At 40.3% G+C, this 21,175-nt stretch overlaps 2 protein-coding genes across 2 annotated transcripts; one reads left to right on the forward strand and one right to left on the reverse strand.

Annotated features, from left to right (window-relative positions):
* Nucleotides 1–957: 957 nt before the first annotated feature.
* dcun1d1 (DCN1, defective in cullin neddylation 1, domain containing 1 (S. cerevisiae)) lies at nucleotides 958–18,217 on the reverse strand. Its single transcript, XM_057858361.1, has 7 exons — nucleotides 18,010–18,217; nucleotides 16,675–16,888; nucleotides 15,052–15,220; nucleotides 5,651–5,781; nucleotides 5,492–5,574; nucleotides 3,342–3,438; nucleotides 958–1,437 (listed from the first exon to the last, which is right to left on the reverse strand). The coding sequence occupies exons 1-7, from the start codon at nucleotides 18,145–18,147 to the stop codon at nucleotides 1,361–1,363; spliced, it is 909 nt and encodes a 302-aa protein (XP_057714344.1). The 5' UTR covers nucleotides 18,148–18,217; the 3' UTR covers nucleotides 958–1,360.
* A 256-nt stretch (nucleotides 18,218–18,473) lies between these two features.
* On the forward strand, nucleotides 18,474–19,642 carry setd9 (SET domain containing 9). The gene has a single exon (XM_057858363.1). The coding sequence runs from the start codon at nucleotides 18,779–18,781 to the stop codon at nucleotides 19,598–19,600; it is 822 nt and encodes a 273-aa protein (XP_057714346.1). The 5' UTR covers nucleotides 18,474–18,778; the 3' UTR covers nucleotides 19,601–19,642.
* Nucleotides 19,643–21,175: the final 1,533 nt, after the last annotated feature.

The following is a 21,175-nucleotide window of genomic DNA, read 5'->3' on the forward strand; positions in this document are numbered from 1 at the left end:
TTTCTCAGAAACCTTTTTGTTCACTTGTGATATGGTGACCCTGAATCCTCACTTGAGTCTATTTCGCCTTGCCGTTTGATCGCTGTCGACCTGAATAAAATTGTCAACTTGTGCTTCAAAGCCTTTTTCCAGTTTTAAAAATGGAGTCAGTACAAGGGGTTAAGACTAAGGTGAACGCGCAGAGTTTGGCCTTTTGGCTGAGATGTCGGAGACTCGTCGGCCCGGGTCGCTAGAGCTGCGCCAGCGCTGGTCCGGCGGTTCGGCTGGCGTGATTTCGGCAATCTGCCTGGTCAGATTCCTTCAAGGCCTTCAACATGCTATACACTGTATCTTGACCTACCTACGGGTGAAGGAGCACCAGGAGCCACGTGGGGTTTATTATCTTGCTCAAGGATACTTAGACGAGTAGGAGAGGGGGAGAATCGAACCTACTATCTATGGTTGGGGAACGACCACACTACCACTGAGCCACACCATCCCCAGAATTACCAAAAATGCTTATGCTTTATTGAGTGAGTCCACTCAAATCCGCTCACGCTACTAACTTATACATAATGAGTTGCCACAGTAAGTGTTTAAAAAGCTAAACCATGATTGACACGCAGGGCCTAAAAGTTTCGGCTTCCAAGCTTATCTGGCAAGATCAAACCTTAATGCCTGTCAATCATCATTAACTTCAACAAGCAACTCCTGCCTGACCAAGAAAAGCAGCAGGAGGGAGTGTGAGAGACTACGTGATCGGTTCTGGACAGCTATATAAGAAAATACTGTATTTTTTCATTGAAAAAAAAAAAAAAATCTGCGATAGACTGAAGGCACGAAGTAGCGAGTAATCCCTGTCTTGAAGAAGCGACCCCAAAATGTACCAAAAGTGACCCGTCATTAACAGGAAGTGACCCTTAAATGCAAAAATCCTCCATCCTAAACAACACATTCACCACGCAGGGAGGGGCAAGATACCAAATGGCAACATTTATTTTATCCTCAAAGAAAACGGCACTGATCTTGAAAAATGATGAATATTCAATCACAGAGATATATATCCTAAAAATCCAAATAGCACTCTTAAGTCCAATTTAAAAAGTGCCGACAAAACCCAGACTCTTGCTTGGCTTCGGCACACACGAAAAAAAAAATACTGTCGTCAAAAGTGCCCAAACCCACCACAAGTGAACCGACAAAGTGATATGCATTTTTTTTTGTGTTTGTTATACATATGAATGGTACATACACCGACACGCACGCACGCACATACGTGTATTTATAAAGTCTCTGCTGTGTAAAATATTTCAGTCCTGAGGATGGAAAAGGCAACGTAGTGCGGTCCACGTCTTCTTTTCTCTGGTTTGTTAAGGGCAGCTTAAACTGCAGTACTTTTGGTCCCGATGTGCGGTCGTGCAAACTCCACAAAGTCGTCGATGAGTACAGGCCACGCTCCTGACAAAGGAGGAAGGGGAAAAAAAGCAGTTTTTACAAATGTATAACACAAGGTGAAGCGTAACTTCCACTCCAAAACACCCTATTTTACTTTTTCTAAGCCTGCCATTGACAAGGATATACATCAAATTCATTTCAACGACAAAATGACAATATTACGGACCCCAAAGGGACATCGACAGAAATAAAATAAATTGAAGCAATCTGGTGGGCACCAGAAACTATCTGGTAAACCTTAACCCTTTAATGCCAGCAATATGAAGCCATTATCAGAGAATCTCAAAATTTGAAAAATAAGGTCCTAATGAAACCTTCTTTCAAATTTGTAAAAAGAAAAGTCAAAATGAATATGTGTAATAAGCGCTCAGATATCTATAACCCTTGCTAAATCCTGTTTGTTTTTTTTCATAGAACCTGCTGCAGATGCATGTGTTGACTTGCAGCCATCATTTTTTTTTTCAAAAAGGATGTCAAAATTCAGAATTGCTGTCAAAATCATGAAATTTTAGGTGTATCAAATGTGATACATTTGGCAATATAGGGTGTTAACATTATATAGCATTTAAGCCAGTGGACTTTTGCTATGCAAGTTAGCCAATTGTTGTAAACCTTAGCATTAGATAGCATTTAAGCTAGTGGACTTTTGCTATGCAAGTTTGCCAATTGTTGGAAACCTCAGCATTTGACAGCATTTAAGCTAGCTGCCTTTTGCTATGCAAATTAGTCAATTGTTGTAAACCTTAGCATTAGATAGCATTTAAGCTAACGGACTTTTGCAATGTAACTGAGACAATTGTTGTAAACCTTAGCATTAGATAGCATTTGCGCTAGTGGACTATTGCAATGCGAGTTAGCCGATTGTTGTAGAGCTTAGCATTAGATAGCATTTAAGCTAGCTGACTTTTGCTAATGCAATTTGAGTTTGCCAATTGTTGGAAATCTTAGCATTAGACAGCATTTAAGCTAGCGGATTTTTGCTATGCAAGTGAGCCAGTTGTTGTAAACCTTTGCCTTAGACAGCAATTAAGCTAGTAGACTTTTGCTATGCAAATTAGCCGATTCTTGTAAACCTTAGCATTAGATAGCATTTAAGCTAGCGGACTTTTGCTATGCAAGTTAGCCAATTGTTGTAAACCTAAGCATTAGATAGCATTTAAGCTAGCACATTTTTGCTATGCAAGTGAGCCAATTGTTGTAAACAGATACCGATATATGCAGTGGTGGACTTCACATATTGCTAATTGTATTGTGAGGTCCCACTGGATGATTCAATCATGATAAATGTAACAACTTCAAGGTTTTCAAATAAAATATACATTCTGTAAAAAAAAAAAAAAAAAAAAAAAAAAAGCCAAAATAATGTTCTATAGCAATAAAATAGATTGAAATGAGCCAAAATGTTCATCATTAAATGAAAGAAATAACACAAATAAATCAGGTTTACACTAGTTACACCAAAGGACCTCTAGAGGGTGACCAAAGCATTACAAATACAGGTAGGCCATCATAGGACATGCTATTGAAATACCAAATCTCAAGATATATTTCAATGGGCTATCTCTTATCATAATGATGTGTTTTATTACTTTTCTTAGGGACTATTTCTTTCTAGTGACGCACCCGGTTGTAATAGATGATGAGTTTATAATTCATTAGTCATTCGATTTGTGCACCATAAGTGATTAGGGTCTTTCTCTTACTCAACAAATCCCAAGAATCTTAGTCTGGAGACTCCTTGAGGTAAATCTAAGCATAGTTGCTGCGCTAAACTAGCAGGCTTGTACAGCAGCCTCTAACCCAGCATACATACTGGTGTGAAACAGATACCGATATTATTATGAATGCTTTTATCGGGCAACTAATTCCTGACACGTATTCATCTATCGCCAAAGCCCAGTACAAACCTTCCTCGTCATAATTGGACATGTCGTCTGTGATCATGGTGCTGAAGTCTAGCAGCAGGTTCCATGTGTCCTTGGGAATGGATCTTTTGTGGTGCTCCTGCAAGATACAATCATCAGCTCACAATATTGCCTTCAAAGAAATACCTCTATGGCCAGAGTTCTCCTTTAATGCCCGTAACTGTACCGTAAGTTGCTCACAAAACAAAAAGAATGGGCGAGAGTATACCTTATTTTTGAACGTAGCTGTACATACGAACATTTCTGTAAACAAAAAGTTCCACTGACAAAAGTTTTTTCGCTTCATATTACGAAAAAAAAAAATTCAAAACATGAAAGACACTAATGAAAGTAGGGATGGGAACCTCTTGGTACCTCACGATACAATACAATTTGCGATGCAAAGCTCACGATATGGCGATACAACGATTATCGATACATTGGTCAGGAAATCATTCTACGAAACAAATAATAAAGAGAAAAACGAGCAATCTTCATCCTTCATCAGTAGACCAGTCCAATCTATTTGAGCTTGGAGAGTGGGAACCAATGAACCCCCCACCCCCACTTCAAATGGGCACCTCCCACTTCTATGGCCGTCAGTGGCAGCCCATGCCAGGCAACGAGGTCATTTTCGGCCACGTCAGGTCATACAGAAGAGTATCTTTTCTCGTATTTACCGATCAACTGTTTGTATTACTCTAACACACTTAATATAATCAATCCGGGAATAGTATCTTTTCTCGTATTTACTGTTTGACTGTTTGTGTTACTCTAAAAGACCCAATATAAAATGAATAGCACTTATATAATAGTTTAAGGAAAACAAGCAGAATACATTTGCCATAGGGCATAAGAGATACATGACGCCTTCTTATCACGGAAGCCCAACGTGTGTGTCATGCAACTGAATGAGCAAGATTGACGCTGACGAGGCAAGACATCTACGAGGCCACGTCTGCTCCTGCAATCATTTGTCCCGGACAGTCCAGAACAAATGGCGGGAGGTTCTGTCCCAACACACGGAACACCGGAGAACGCCTGATATCCAACTGATAAGACTCCAAGAGCCCCTTTGATGCAGAGGTGGCAAAATCCACAACCCTCGTTGCCCTGACAATAGTAACTCCCGAATCCTTCTGTCCAATCCACAAAAAGTCAATAATCCTAAACAACGCCCAAACACACCCTTCTTCTGCTCACAGCCCGCCCCGCCAGAGTCTTCAAAATGACAATGTTTAACTAATCGTGGTCATTTTTCGCAGGAACCTTTTGTTGACTTGTGATATGGTGACCTTGGAACGAGTCTGCCTCCTCGCATGAGTCCGTTTCTGTTTTGCCTTGCCGTTTGATCGCTGTCGACCTGAATAAATTGTCAACTTTTGCTTCAAAGCCTTTTTCCAGCTTTCAAAATGGAGTCAGTACAAGGGGTTAAGACTTAAGTGAACGCGCGGAGTTTGGCCTTTTGGCCAGGTTGTGGGAGTCTCGCTGGCCCGGGTCGTTGCATCTGCGTCAGTGCGGGTTGGGCAGTTCGGCTGGCTTGATTCTGGCAATCTGGCTAAAAGGTCAGATTCCTTCAATTTTTAGTCACTTCCTGTTGGTTTTGGGGCATTTCAAGGTCACGTCATGTTGATTTTGGGTTACAGAACAGGAAGTAACCCAGGAATGAATAGGCAGTGACTCAAACTCAATAGAAACTGACCTGTAAATGACCCCGATGGTTTCAAATGAACGTTCATTCGCCCTATCCATTAAGACCGGGGGTCTTAATGGATAGGGCGCCGTCAAAGTCAGCCATAGATTTAACTGGGGCACTATTCCGGTGGAATTTTGATATTTTGTCACACTCCTAACTGTATAATGTACTTCCTGCTTTTATACGTCACTTCGTAAGATCCTGCTGCCCTATCGGTCATAATCTTTCCCATTGTGCTTTGTACCGTGAGCCTGCTCTGCTATTGGCGTATTGTTCGTATCCCGCCAGTACAGTGTGGGGTCCCAAAAATGTTGCCCAAAAAATGAAAAGGAGGACGTTGGCGGGCGTTCATTCGGCAGTACAACTGCCAATCATCATACAAAAATAAAAAACTCCGGAACAATTTCATTTCATATCTTGGGGTATCACAGAATACTCCGGCTCACGTTGTACTTACGACTAAAAATGTTTTCCACAAGTCGAGGAACTTGAATCTTCCATCCAACACTAAATTCCAATACGCAATAGCCATTTCTAAATCTAGAAGACAAAAACAAAACATGGGCAAAAGAATTGAATTCATGAATTGGACGCGTCTGTCGGAATTTGCCCTTACCTAAACCTTTCTGGCCGGGATTCTTGGCAAAATTAAATGTAAACTGGTAAAAATCCTTAAATCTCCCCTGGTCTTTTAACTCTTGTTCCATCTTGGGAAGCTGCGCTTTTAACTTGTCTATACTGTCACACCTGAGGGGGAATAAAAAGAATCGTCAAACATGATACACAATCGCCTTTTCACCTCATTCACTGCCAGCTCAGGTTTAATATAATACAGATCAGGGGTCGCATTAACCGAATATTTTCCGTCGTTGACCGGTTTTTTAAAACGGTGACGGAAAAAAACTGAAGTCCGTCCGTCATTTTGACAGGTTGCAATTCACACCCCAGACCACAGGGTGGCGAGTGAGCATATTAATTAGCTATTGTCTCTCTTAATGCATGACGTCGTTGGCTATTCAGTCAGAATATTGTAGCGTCACCGAGGTCTGGCGGCGGCACCGTGATTGACACATCAACGCGAGGTTCTTATTGGTGCACCCGGTGTGCCAGCGCGTCATCCAATTGGTGGACTAAATTGCCGCCTGTGTATAGACCCCAATCACATGACGTCACAACTTCGCCCCCCTGACTGGAGCCGCCATGTTGTCCGTCAGCTCGTCGTGTTTACACATTACCGCTACGTACATGCCTCCTATTACGCCGTGTTTTTCTGCTCGTTAACATTAATAATCAAAATGGTGAAGGCGTGTGTGGCGGTTGGTTGCAGTAACAGAGAAGATAGACGGAGAGACTTGAAGTTCTACCGTATTCCGAGAGACCCGGAGAGGAGAGCGAGATGGACTGCTGTAATTCGACAAGAAATCTGGGCACCAAACGATCACCACAGATTATGTAGTAGTCATTTTATATCTGGTAAGATGCATTTAATATATATTTAGAAGATTTTGGGCAGACAACCACAATTAAGATCATTGTGTGACGTTGGTGATTGGGGTCTATATAGTTGCCTCTTTTTCTTTGGGGGTGGAGTTGTTGTTTTGTTGGTGTTGTTGGCGGTAAGCAGAGTAAAAAGAGGGAGAAAAATACCACGACTTCCGTGTCTAATTTTTCGCTGCCAAGCAAGCGTTACAATTAGGGCTGTCAAACGATTAAAATTTTTAATCGAGTTAATTACAGCTTAAAAATTAATTAATCGTAATTAATCGCAATTAATCGCAATTCTAACCATTTATAAAATATGCCATATTTTTCTGTAAATTATATATATATTCCGTAAAATAAATTGTTGGAATGGAAAGATAAGACACAAGATGGATATATACATTCAACATACGGTACATAAGGACTGTAGTGGGCATTTCACTCTACTGTCATTTAAATCTGTCTATGCTGTCCTCACTCCGAAGCGTCTACTTTTTCCAAAGCTAGACAGCTAGTGAACGACGCCATAATAATCAGACTTCTTTCTTTTTCATCTGATTAATAAAATGGCCTCAAACCATTGTCCTCTTTAGACCGTCGTAAAACTACAAAAAAAAGTACACAAGCATTGCATTAGCAACAACGTTAGCTTCGCACGCTATACAGGTTCACAAAACATAAACAAAAAGCGTCTCATACAAAAAATATAACATTTCCCTTACTAACATAATATGTGCATTATTTACAACAACCATACTTACGGACAAATCTTGTCCAAGGATCATATATGCATAACATTACAACGTAGGCGTCAGCCCGAGACGTCCTGCAGCCATATTGAACTGGCAAGACAACAATAAAGCATGTCGCAAAGCGACAACAAGAGTTCGCTGTTAGACAGCACAAAAAGCCTTGCTGTAAAAACTTAACAAAAGGCAGAATACTGTCTGAGCGGGACATGTGCGTTAATTGCGTCAAATATTTTAACGTGATTAATTAAAAAAAAATTAATTACCGCGCGTTAACGCGATAATTTTGACAGCCCTAGTTACAATATTAATTAAAAATGAATGAAAACTAAATACTATTGAATATGTCATCATTATCATTTTAAAAATTAAATGACTGGTAAAAATAGATTATGACCGGATTTTTATGACCCTGTCAGTCAAAATGACAGACAACGAAAATGTCTAGCGCAACCTCTGGATAGTCTTCGGTTTACGATGGAGTTCTGTTCCTGCGCTGGCGAAGTAACCTGGATTTCTGCTTAAGTGGGAATTAACCCTTTAAATGCCTTAAAACACCCTCTAAATAAAACTAATGATCCAAAAACATCGATTATACGTCATTGTACTGTCCTCGCCAAGACATTGGAGCTACTAAGTCCTAGCTAGACAGCGAGCTAAGCTCCGAAATGATGATGTTACATGTCCGTGTGTTTTCCAGACTTTATTCAGCTGCTCATGACACCGACACTTACGGAATGAAACTAAAAAAAAAAATGAAATGAAATCAGTCTCATTTTCAATAACAGCAATTCAAATTTGCGTTTACAAGTAGCTGCTGATACAGCAATAATAAATGATTAGCATGTAGCACATCATCAAAAATAATCACATAAATTCGCCCCCAGGTATATGACCACAATTGAAAATGCACGATAAACAGTACAAAAGGGGTTGGATACAGCCGTCGCCTCTGGATGCTTCACAAGCCAAAAATGTACGCGCAGGCTGTCACCTCTGTCACTAAACTGCTCTGTGTGTGAGTGTGTGGGTCGGGCATGTCTTTACATGCGCTCGCTTCCTGTTTAATGCTTCCTGCGCCAAAATAAAAGCATGCATCACACAGGCATGAAAATGGGTCAGGGGTCAAAAAGGTGAGAAGGGTGTGGAGGAAATATGTTCCAGTACACTGTACACCCCAATAAAATATTGAGCTCTGTCGACCCACACTGTGTTTCAGCAGGGCCGTGCAGAGACCGGTGGAGGGGCGGGTGCTCGTAGATCAAAAGGAGCACATGAACAAGTATTTAATACACCTTAAAACAACATAACTTCAATTTTAACCAGCTTTAGATAATTATTGGCTGCGACTGTGACATACTTTAATTGGGAGGGGGCAACAGTGAATAGAAATCAAAACTGTCATTAACACTTTCTGGCTTTGACTCAGTCAGTCTGCCTATTTTCTTCCCTCAACCTCTGCATCAAAACTTCCTTTCTCAACTTGTTCATCTGAGAACAAACCACATTAGATGGTCACTGAGCCACCAACAGCACAGTTTTCTTAAAACTATTATTTCATTATTATCCATACTTAACAACTCTAGCACCTAATGATTAATAAAGCAATGACATAAAATCTTATAGAAACATAACATTGTAATTGTGTTTATAATTGTATTTAATACCCGACTATGCTTGCAAATTGTTCTTACCAGGTCTGCTATTCACCCAGCTGATGAGGTATCCACTGCCTTTAGCAGCCTCATCTAACTCCTTTTTTTATCCCTCAATCTCCCTTCCCTACGAGGCATGTCTATGTAATGAAATATAAATATTAAAAAAAACAAAAAACAGACTCCCCGGTGGCTTTTAGTTTTAAAGCTTTCTTAATTTATTTCTCTCTCAATAACGATGGAGGTAGATTTGTGTTTTTATTATTCAATCGTGTTTTTATTATTCAATCAAAAAACAAAGTTACTTCTATCAAAAACAAAGTTGCTTCAATCAAAATACAGTATATACTTTTAATCCCCAAAAAGTCACTTCAATTAAAAAAATTGTTTTTGATTGCAAAAATAAATTTGAGACAAAAAAAGCATTTGAAAACTATTTTACTTGATTGAAACCAATTTTTCCATTGAAGTAATGTTGTTTTGCGTTTGGGCCACATTTTGGCTAGGACATTTGTGTCTTTATTATTCAATCAAATAAGTTGCTTCATACAAAGAAATATATATAAAAAGAAAAACTTTGCACACGTGTCAATCACCGTTTACCAAAGCCTGAGAGGGTTTGAGTAGACTCACTATGAAGCATTTACTAAAGCCAAGCATTTTCTTACTACTTTATTCTTGTTTAAAAATAATTCGTTGGGGCAGTAACATGTTTAAAACTTATCATAATTCTTACATTTTGAAGTGCTTGAAAACCATTTATAAATGATACTTTGGTGAAAAAAAGTGAAAAAACATGTCATATTTATCTTTTTTCCAATGTAAAATCTGAATAAATGCATTGAACACGCACAAAAAAAAGGGGGGGGGGGCTACTTCGCGGTTTTCACTTATTGCGGCGGGTTCTGGTCCCCATTAACCGCGAAAAACGAGGGATCCCTGTATTTCTGAAAAGCTTTAAGAAGCAGGACTCATTCCCACCACTCGTCGGGCCGGTGTTGTGCCGACACCGGCCGTCAGCTCAAATCCAAGCCGAAAATAACGCGTCTCCGGCGGACGACGGGAGCGATGTGAGGCGCCACTCCCACCCGAGAGCATGCCGCTTAATTTGACTCAACAGTGTGTTTCTTCGTTTATATTACCGCTAAATACACAAGCTTGACGCCAATTTAACGGGAGCTATTTTTTTCATGGGAGATTTGGCTAGCTTTGGTAGTGTTCAACGCAAGCTGCAACGAACGGCAGTAACTTTTTTATATCGCAAAACGTGAAAACGATTGAAACCATTACTCACCAAATTCAATCTGCTGGCAAATACAGGCAAGTGTGTATGCTGCGCTCTGGTCTGCCCCGGTGTGGATAAGGCCTGGTTTTTGTTTTCGCAGCTATGCAATGCCACCCAAAGGCTCTCCGAGCACTCCATGTACAGTAAGGAGTGCGCGCGTTTGGAATAATGGAACGCACCTTGGGCCGATGATTGGTTCTCGTCAGCGAAGCATCTAGAAGGATTTGCTGACTGTCCAAGTGTGACATTTTTTAAAGAACCGATTTCTTAAGTGCTCAGTTTACGTACTAAGTTAATCACATGATGATAATAATAATGTAACGTTGATAATAGTCAACCGTTTTATCAGATCGAAATTCTTTATTTGTGGAAACTTATTGAACAACACGACTGCTATCTGCCGCAGCCAACGCACATATCTCTCCCGCCAGAACAAACGTAAACACGGAAGGCACGTCCCTCGCTCTCCCGCACCTCCCTCACCCCTCTACGTCATGCGGTGCATTCAGGAACACATGCTAACACCCTCGCCACATTATAACTCGATTCGTTACAATAATAATAATTAAATAAAACCTCCCGACCCCCCCCCCCCCTCCTCCTCCCAAAAAGAATTTCTCCTCGGATCTACGCAATTCACGTAGGTCGCCATTTTTGACTTCAAAACGGCGAATTTCGCCGAAAGGTGAGAGATTTTCATGCCTGATCACAAAACAAAAGTCAACGTTTTTAAACTGTTAAAAACACGACGAGATGCAGGCGTCGTCAAGTCGAAATTGCGTAAGTCGGGTCCATCGTAACCCGGTGGTACAGTGGTATGAAAAAGTATCTGAACCTTTTGTAATTTCTCACATTTCTTCATAAAATCGCCATCAAATTTGATCAGTTCTATGTCAAAATCACACAGATGAAGAAACAACGTCTGCTTTAACTAAAACCACCCAAACGTTTATAGGTTTTCATACTTTAATGAGGATAGCATGCAAACAATGACAGGAGGGGGAAAAATAAGTAAGTGAACCCTCTGCCTAAGGAGACTTAAATTGAAACCAATTTTAATCAAACAATTGAAGTCAGATGTGTGCCCAATCATCAATGAGTGGCTTAAAGCTGCACTGCTCACTATAAAACACACACCTGGTAAGAATTATCTTGATGAGAAGCACTGTCTTATGTGTATCATGGCTCGGTCAAAAGAGCTGTCTGAAAACCTGCGATCAAGGATTGTTGATTTGTATAAAGCTGGGAAATTATACAAACCTATCTCTAAAAGTCTGGATGTTGATCAATTGACAGTCAGAGTAGTTGTCTACAAATGGAGAGGGTTTGGGCACTGTTGCTTCTCTCCCAAGGAGTGGTCGTCCACCAAAGATGACGCCAAGAGTTCAGCGCAGAATACTCGGAGAGGTAAAAAAGTGTCTGCTTAAGACTTACAGAAATCACTGGCACAGTCCAATAGCTCTGTGCACACATATACCGTAATTTCCCGAATATAAGGCGCACCCGTGTATAATGCGCACCCCGAATTTACTTGTAAAATCTAGGGAAAATTATTGTACCCGTTTATAACGCGCACCCTAATTTTAGCACCAATAAATAGAAGAATACAAGAAAACAGAGCTTGTGTACAGATACAGAGATGTCATTTTACTGACTGGTGAAACACAGCACAAGCATAGCACATTGGTAGTTCAAAACATTGACGTAAACTGACAATATTTACGGTAATAATATGATTTGACAACTTCTCCAACTTACCAGAATCTAGGAGAAAACAAAACAGATGTGACTTTTCTTATAAAGGCTGCTGTATAACTTGCTCGTTTCCTCATGATGAATAAATGTTTCTTCCACGGATTGATATGGTAAAATGAAAGTGAGAACGTAAGTCGGAAATCCGTGAGAGCTCATAGCTGTCAACACGACAGTAACCAAAGGAACTATTGTTATTTGGGTTTGAGTTTCCCGAGGGACCGATATAGTTGACGGACACAGGAAGTGTGTGTCCTTACATTTGTTAAGGTCCGAATTGCGGAGCTGCAATAAACGTCGACTCAAATGAGTTCAAGAAACTAAATTCTGTGCTTTATGAAGAGTGAAAAAAGCAGAATTTAACACAGACGAAATCATTCGGCCGATTAGAGTGAAGTATTACCGAACCAAAACGGTGACGTCACGTACCGTAATGGTCGACAACGGGTCGCCACATACGTTTCTTCAACACAACGTGGCCGTGTCAATGAAAAAAAATCGGTTTATATATATATGTAATACATATATTTCTGTCTCCATCCATGTACCCGTTTATAATGCGCACCATGAGTTTACCAGTTGATTTTGGGGAAAAAAAGTGCGCGTTATATACGGGAAATTACGGTACTATAAATAAAAGTATGGCCAAGAATGGTGTTGTTGGGAGGACTCCACGGAGGAAGCCACTGCTGTCTAAAAAAAAAAAAAAAAAAAAAACAATGTTGCTCGTTTATTGTTCGCAAAAAGGCACTTGGACACTCCACAGAAGTTATTTTGTGCAGTGATGAAAGCAAAGTTGAATTTTTTGGGAGTAACACACAACATCGTGTGTGGAGGGAAAAATGGAACAGCTCACCAACATCAAGACCTCATCCCCACCGTGGTGGAGGGAGCATCATGATTTGGGGCTGTTTCGCTACCTCAGGGCCTGGACAACTTTCAATCATTAATGGAAGAATGAATTCCAAAATTTTGCAGAAAAACCTGAGGCCGTCTTTAAGACAGTTGAAGCTGGAAAGAGGATGGATGCTGCCCCATGCCAATGATCCAAAACACAGAAGTAAATAAACTTCAGAATGGTTTCAAAAGAACAAAATACACCTCTATGGAGTGGCCAAGTCAAAGTCCAGACTTGAATCCCATTGATATGCTGTGGCATGACCTAAAGAAATCTGACTGAACCACAGCAGTTCTGTAGAGAAAAATGTGCCAAGATTAGTCCAGATCGATGTGCCAGGCTGATCTGCAGCTACAGGAAGTGTCTAGTTGAAGTTATTGCTGCCAAAAGGGGGGCCACAAAATATTAAATGTGATTGTTCACTTATTTTTCCCCCTTCTGTCATTGTTTGCATACTATCCTCATTAAAATATGTATAAATGTTCGGGTGGTTTAGTTAAAGCAGACAATGTTTTTTCATCTGTGTGATTTTGAGACATATCAGATCACATTTGATGGTGATTTTGTGCAGAAATGTACAAAATTCCAAAAGGTTCAGATACTTTTCATAACACTGTATAGACCAGGGGTGGGCAAACCGGTCCTCAAGGGCCGTAGTGGGTCCTGGTCTTTGCTCCAACTGATCCAGCAAGGACAGTTTAACCAATTAGGTTTCTGCTGAAACAAGAAGCACCTGACTGCGATCAACTGATTGCGCTTGCAAGACACCAGATTGGTAAAAAGGTTTCCTCTTGATGGGTTGGAACAGAAACCCGCACCCACTGCGGCCCTTTGTGGAATAGTTTGCCCACCCTTGGTATAGACCCTACCCACGTGACGTCACAACTCCTTCCTCCTGACTGGTGCCGCCTTATAGACCCTACCCACCGACATCACAAAATCACGTGCTCGCTGTATGGTTCCGCCCACTTGTCCGTCATTTTGTGTCTGTATTATCAATGGTCTCAATTGATCGAGCAATTTATAATGCATTTCATGGAAGACCCGGTGCTTTCGGATGCCGTAAACTCACTTGATGCGTTGCATAAAAGGCGTTATGTGGAAAAGCTTCAGTTTATCCATTCGCCAGATCCATATTTGATGCCTAAATCGATGTTTTTCGACCCGCTGTCTCCGCCGTATTTGCCTGACATCTGCTAGCTACCCTGAACTGGACAACTATCTTGTCCACACAAAATCAGCCTATTCTCACGAAAGTTTGAAAAACTTTAAGAGCTTGGAGGCTTATAAATACTTCGTTGCCGGTTGGGTGAAACAGGTCCTCGTCCACGAAAATTCGGCAGGAATCTATCTTGTGCTTGGAAAGGTGAGTTACGAAATTTTCAATTCAAAATCTTTTGTTATTGCTAACATCCACTGTCAAGTCTAATGTATTTCATGTCGTTTGTCAATGGAGTTAGGGCTTTTAATGTTTATATGGTTTAGCGATAGCACTCACTACATACATACGTGTATGTTGTCGGCGATTAGCCTAGCAATGATCTTAATTGTGGTTGTCAGCCCAAAACCCTCTAAATATATATTAAATGCATCTTACCAGATATAAAATGACTACTACATAATCTGTGGTAATCGTTTGGAGCCCAGTTTTCTCGTCGAATTGCAGCAGCCCATCTCGCTCTCTTCTCACCGGGTCTCTCGGAATCCGGTAGAACTTCAAGTCTCTCCGTCTATCTTCTCTGTTATTGCAACCGACCGCCACACACGCCTTCACCATTTTGATTGTTAATGTTAACGAGCAGAAAAACACGTCGTAAATAGGAGGAATGTACGTAGCCGTAACAGGGAAACATGATGTGTTGACGGACAACTGGGCGGCACCAGTCAGGAGGAAGGAGTTGTGACGTCACGTGGGTAGGGTCTATTTATGCAACGCATCAAGTGAGTTTACGGCATCCAAAAGCACCGGGTCTTCCATGAAATGCATTATAAATTGCTCGATCAATTGAGACCATTGACAATACAGACACAAAATGACGGACAAGGGGGCGGAACCATACAGCGAGCACGTGATTTTGTGACGTCGGTGGGTAGGGTCTGTTGACCGGTCCGGCTCACATGCTTTCTAACGGCCACAGACCTGGCCCGAGAACCAAAATGAGTTTGACACCGATATAGCGGTATCTCCATTCTCACCCTTGTTCTGCCATGCCGTCCATGAACTCCTGTTTGGAGAACTCGCATTGTGTCGCCGCCCTGAACTTCCAAGCAATGAGAAGAACGCTTATACTGGCGGGGTCCAAACCCAGGTCGTCGCAAAACTGCTGAATGCCTTCGATGCCGATCTTGTTGTCATCGTGAGGATCTAAACGGAAGGAACATTTTCAGTCTTTTGTCATGATTCCAAATACAAATACAGAAGCGCGAGTCATCTTCTGTCCGAACAAGAATATGAAAACGTCTTTTTGCTTACTTCATCTACAGAAGAAGGAACTAGCGAACAAGGAGGTTATGTATTGGGTTCATATATGGCTTTTACTGTATGTTTTCAAGATAATCCCTTTATTCATTCTTGAGTTATCATCAAACAAACATGTTATGTTTGTCATATGAAACGGAAGAAGTGATTAAATTGTAACAGAAACAGAAAACATTCCTGTTCAATTATTCCACATAAAAGGTTTTGTTTAAAAACAAGAGGCATTCCGTGAATATTTTGATACACCCAATTCCAATTTGCAAGGTAGGGGATGACAAGTGAAAGTGTCAAAGTTCAAAAATGGCAATGCTTTGAATTTGGCTGCTTAGGCAGAAAATCTGACCCCTCAGAGTGCTCCGCTAGTGTTTATGTCAAACTTTGTGGGCTTTAATAATATTTTTTGGGCTCTGACGAACAGCCGTGTGGTGTCGGCCGATGCCGAGACCGTACCGATACCACATTTTGTGAAAAAATATACAATTATTTATTTATTTTAATTAGGGCTGTCAAAATTATTGCGTAAACGGGGGGTAATTATTTTTTTTAATTAATCACATTAAAATATTTGACGCAATTAACGCACATGCCCCCCTCAAACAGATTAAAATGACAGCCCAGTGCAATGTCCACTTGTTACTTGTGTTTATTGGGAGTTTTGTTGCCCTCTGCTGGCGCTTGGGTGCAACTGATTTTATGGGCTTCAGCACCCATGAGCATTGTGTAATTATTGACATCAACAATGGCGGGCTACTAGTTTATTTTTTGATTGAAAATTTTACAAATTTTATTAAAACAAAAACATTGAGGGGTTTTAATATAAAAATTTCTATAACTTGTACTAACATTTATCTTTTAATAACTACAAGTCTTTCTATCCATGGATCACTTTAACAGAATGTTAATCATGTTAATGCCATCTTGTTGATTTATTGTTATAATAAAGAAATACATTACTTATGTACCGTATGTTGAATGTATATATCCATCTTGTGTCTTCTTTCCATTCCAACAATACTTTACAGAAAAATATGGCATATTTTATAGATGGTTTGAGTGACGATTACAATTAATTAATTTTTAAGCTGTAATTAACTCGATTAAAAATTTTCATCGTTTGACAGCCCTAATTTTAATACTAAATGACTGCACACTCGACTGTAATGTCATTGCTATCAGACACTGCTTAACTATTCGGCTGCCATTGATGGCGCTAAACATCCTATCCGTTTGAAGTGGGAGGGCTGGCAGGATTCATTCGCTGCCGCTGGTGGCTTACAAGTATCACAATCGGTGCGACACGCTTGACAAATGACGATACTATAATTGATATCTTTGCATACCTCTATATCTGTTGTAAAGTTGTTCGAGTTTCTTCTTGTCTAAAGCGCCTTTTAAACTGGAAACGTAAAGCTCCGGATTTTGGAAAAATTTGTCGGTGGCGACTTCTAGTTTCCAGTCATGTTGCGACAGGCAAAGCAGTGCGGTCTTCTCGTTGGATTGAGTGAAAATCATGAACTGGCGAATTTTATCCTTCTGTGAGGACTTCAGCTTGTTCTGGGGACGGAAACAACAAAGACAATTTAAACACAAATGAAGGAGTGGGCAAACACAATGCATACTAGCAGCAATCAAGTTAACCATTTCAGTGCCAGAGACGAAGATGGGTGTCCAATTACATGGAGTCCAATCATCCAACTGCTGTGAATTGAAATGAGTTTGTCACTCGTCGATGTCCAGTTCATTAGAAGTGGAAAGGCTAGATTTCAGGAAATGGCAGGGAAAAAATGGCAGGGCAAAAATGTATCGTTATGCCAAAATGGGGGGGGGGGGGGGGGACTACCTTTCTTTTTCACTGGCCAAAATTAGACAAAAACTTTCCCCGTTTTTCAGTTTATCACAGTTTTCGGTATATCATTAATCAATTTTTCGCGTTTTTTTCCCCATGCTTCACTGTTTTCAATATTTTTGCAGTTTTTCCAGGGTTTTCGCGATTTATTTTTTTGTTTGTTTTTTACTGCTTTTCGCAAAAACCATGAATCACGGGGTGGGGGTGTAATGGTTTGGACGTCTAGGGTTTAATCTGGAAAAAAACCGAAACACAAACTTTTGGTATTTAAAAAAAGGTATTTAAAAAAAAAAAAAAGACAAGAAAAATCTGAGATTGTATTTTATCTGCCCATATCGTATACCGTACACTGATATAAGTTGTATTTTTTTTGTATTTTGTTTGTTTGTTTGTTTGTTTGTTTTTATGAGGCAAGCCAGATTTTCCTGGACCAACTCAAAAATACATTCGGCTATCTCCATCTACACATTTGACTTATCAGGCGGCACAACACAATTTGACAGCTGTAACTAAGTGATTACGTGCCGTCTACTATTTTTGAAAGACGGAAATAGTTTGCCAACAGTCAATGGGCAAGACTAAAATGCTGTCATTGTTGCAACTAATCATTTGGTATCTAAAGCCTAGCCTTGGCTAGCTCAATAGACGAGTTGGCCTCATTACCTTCAGCTAGTTAGCGCAAGCTAACGCGCATAGGTGCGTTTTAGGAGGACTCGCAAAGCTTGTTTGGCGCAAAAGAGTCGAATTCTGGGCCACACATGTCAGTTTATAGTCATCATTGTTTTATACAACAGTATAGTATAGTAAGGTAATAAGTACGATTTTTTACCATGTTTGTCTTCGCTCGGCTCCCTTTCCTCCCATCCAGCTGGCTAAAGTGTGTAAAGTTGCGACAGGAACAGCGTAGAGTCCGGTTCAATTTTTCCCAAAAAATATTGTGTCCATTTTGTGTAAAAACAAAACGCATACACTGAATATTTGTATACAATTAAGTATGCTGTATGTGAAATATGTAGCGTTATGTTTGATAATATATTGTGCCGACTAAAGGGTTTTCTGAGAACAGTCGAACGCATCGGTGCTTTTGTTTTGAAACACTTGGTCGGAAGTGATCAGTGAAGTAATGCTGAAAATGCTCCACTCTAGCAAGTACTTAGATATCTCTCATATAAAACAAGATATCTAATGCACTATGTGAGCAAATGGGGCCGATCATCGTCGCCACTTTGCGTCGGAGTCGTTAACATTATAGTCAACGGGGCGAAATCGTAATCAGTTGCTCCACTTCTGACCAATTTTCAGACTTTTTTTCATAAACCTCAGAGATGCAGGAAATTAAAGTAAAAATTAAGTAGCCATTACAATTTTTTTAACATACAGCCACGTTAATACAGGCTTTTATCAATAAAACAGTTCGTAAATCCGCCCCCTTTTTTTTTTTTTGCGAGTTAAGAGTATTTCAGTGAAGAAAATCACGTCCACTAAACTGAAGCCCTCCGACGCAAGATGGCCGCCTTTTTACTTACGCCACCTACCCTCCTCTTAGACATCTAGCCTTATACGTGATATCTATCGTCCTAACTCGTCACTCACTCCGAATGTTTAGAAAAGTACTGGAGGGGTTTCGCTTCAAGTGGAAGTCATACCGACACCGATTTTTGCCCTGGATTGTTCTAAACATTTCCAAAAATGAGAAAACACTTCGCCAAGTCAAAGGTCGCGCTGAGGACAAGTTGGTCCCGGACGAAGAGGTCTCACAGAAACTTGTGCGACTCTTCCGAGATCTTTACGGAGCAGATCGACGCGTTCACTCCCACGAGCAGGTAGCCGGTGACGGTGACAAGGCGCGGCGTGGACACGATGCCATGTTCCGAACATTTGGTTTCTGCATCGACCGGAAGCCCAGCACGCTTCCCTTTGCGGGAACGGGAGTCTTTATTACCAAGGGTTTCGTCCCTAGAGGAGCAACTGTCGCCATGTATCCTGGCACCATCTACCAAACTTATGAGCCCATTTTTCTCCAATCCATCAGAAACCCGTTCGTCTTTCGGTGCATAGACGGCGTCCTGGTTGATGGAAAGGACAAAGGGATCTCCAAGATGGTGTACAAGTCGTGCAGCGGCAGAGACCGAATGGGCCCTTTGGCGATGAGCGATAGCAGCTGGCTGACGGCGGCCCCTCAGAACCCGCTGGCGGTGGGTCAGTACGTGAACAACTGCTCCGACGAGAGGCCCGCCAACGTGTGCTACCAGGAGTTGGACGTTCCCGACGCCTTTCCAGTGGAGCTTCGGCGTTATCTCCCTAACGTCAACTACGGTCCGGACTCACAGAGACCTCTTCGCTGCGTGGTCCTGGTGTCGCTCAGAGACATTAGAGCAGGAGAAGAGCTATTTTCCAATTACTACACTATTGTTCACTAGACTACTGGATATGCACGATCCTACAAGTATTACAAATTAAAAATGTGGCTTCACTGTGGTTTCTTTCGTGTCATTAACGCGAATCTGTAATACTACACAAACACATAAGCGGATTTTAAGGGGGCCGAAAAATGTCATTGCATGTAATTGACTTTCCTGTATATATTATATATATATATATATATATATATATATATATATATATAAGTTGTAAAGCAATAAAACCAACAAAAATGAATGAAATGAACAAAAAATATATTTTTAAAATGGGTCAAAATTATTTTTCGAACAGAACATGTGACTAGCAACTTAGATGGTCATTTGCTATGAATATAAATTTAAAATATATAATTTTTTTTTTCAAATTATTATTATTTTTTAAATTGAAAATATATATATATTTTGATTGGAGCAACTTTTTGGGGGGGACTAAATGATTTAGACACAAATGTCCTACCCATAATATGGCCCAAACACAAAAAGGATTGCTTCAATCAAAGAAAACGTTTCTGATTAAAAAATAAGTGTTAAAATGCAAATTTTTCTATCTCAAATATTTTTTCGCATTCAAAAACTTTTACCATCATTGAAGTTTTTCTTTTTTTGATTGAAGTGATTTTTCTTGTTGAAAATATATATTTTTTTGAAGCAACTTATTTTTTGATTGAATAATGACAAAAATGTCCTTGCCAAAATGTGGCCCAAACACAAATCAACATTACTTCAATCAAAAAACTTGATTTCAATTAAAAAAAAAAAAAAAAAAATCAAAAATAGCTTTCACATGCATTTTTTTGAGTTTCAAATTTATTTTTGCATTCAAACACATTTTTTTGATTGAAGCTACTTTTTTTGGGTTGAAATATATTTTTGATTGAAGCAACTTTTTTTTTTTCTTTTTTTTTTGTTGAAGCAACTTTTTTTTTGGTTGTATAATAAAGACACAAATCTACCTCCATATGGCTCCGCCCAGGGGATACCATTTTTGACTGGGGTAACTACATTGGCACGACACCGGCGGGCGTACCATATTCAATGGATGACAATCTTGGCGAAAAGTATTGCCTAAGCAGCTTGATTTAGAATTCCCCGCAAGAATGATGGCAAACAAAAAACACTCATTGTCAACTTATTATCATAAATATTCTTGTAAGTTAATTTTATTGCTGACACTGCGTTTCGGGGTCATCAACATGTTGTGCCCCCCCTGCCCCAAAAGTCAAACTCCGCCTATGGACAAACAATGTAATTTCTGGACATGGGGATGCTTTGCTCTCTTCCCTATCATCCTCTTCCTTGGAGCACTTCCTTGTCAACTCATCTTCTGCGATTGACGGCGCTAGACGTCCAATCCATTTTGACTGGATTGGACGTCTAGCGCCGTCAATGGCACTGAAACTGAAATCGGCGTTCATTGTCGTCAGTCTTCCCCATTTAAATGAATCTGATGTCTCTCGCTGTCAATGACAAGCAATGACTTCTTTTTGGGTCACTTCCTTGTTAATTTTAGGGTACTTGCTAGGGGTGGGAAAAGGGGCGTCACTAGGTTTTAAGAACAGGGGAGAGCTTAGCCCC

The sequence above is a fragment of the Corythoichthys intestinalis genome, chromosome 14 (assembly GCF_030265065.1).
Source record: "Corythoichthys intestinalis isolate RoL2023-P3 chromosome 14, ASM3026506v1, whole genome shotgun sequence".
NCBI lineage: Eukaryota > Metazoa > Chordata > Actinopteri > Syngnathiformes > Syngnathidae > Corythoichthys > Corythoichthys intestinalis.

Coding starts and splice junctions, on each gene's coding strand:
- dcun1d1 (XM_057858361.1), bottom strand. CDS start 18,147: ATGCGTTTTGTTTTTACACAAAATGGACACAATATTTTTTGGGAAAAA. Junction 16,889..18,009: donor GCCGAGCGAAGACAAACATG/GTAAAAAATCGT, acceptor TTCCGTCCCCAG/AACAAGCTGAAGTCCTCACA. Junction 1,438..3,341: donor GTCCAATTATGACGAGGAAG/GTTTGTACTGGG, acceptor CTCCTTTGTCAG/GAGCGTGGCCTGTACTCATC.
- setd9 (XM_057858363.1), top strand. CDS start 18,779: ATGTTTAGAAAAGTACTGGAGGGGTTTCGCTTCAAGTGGAAGTCATAC.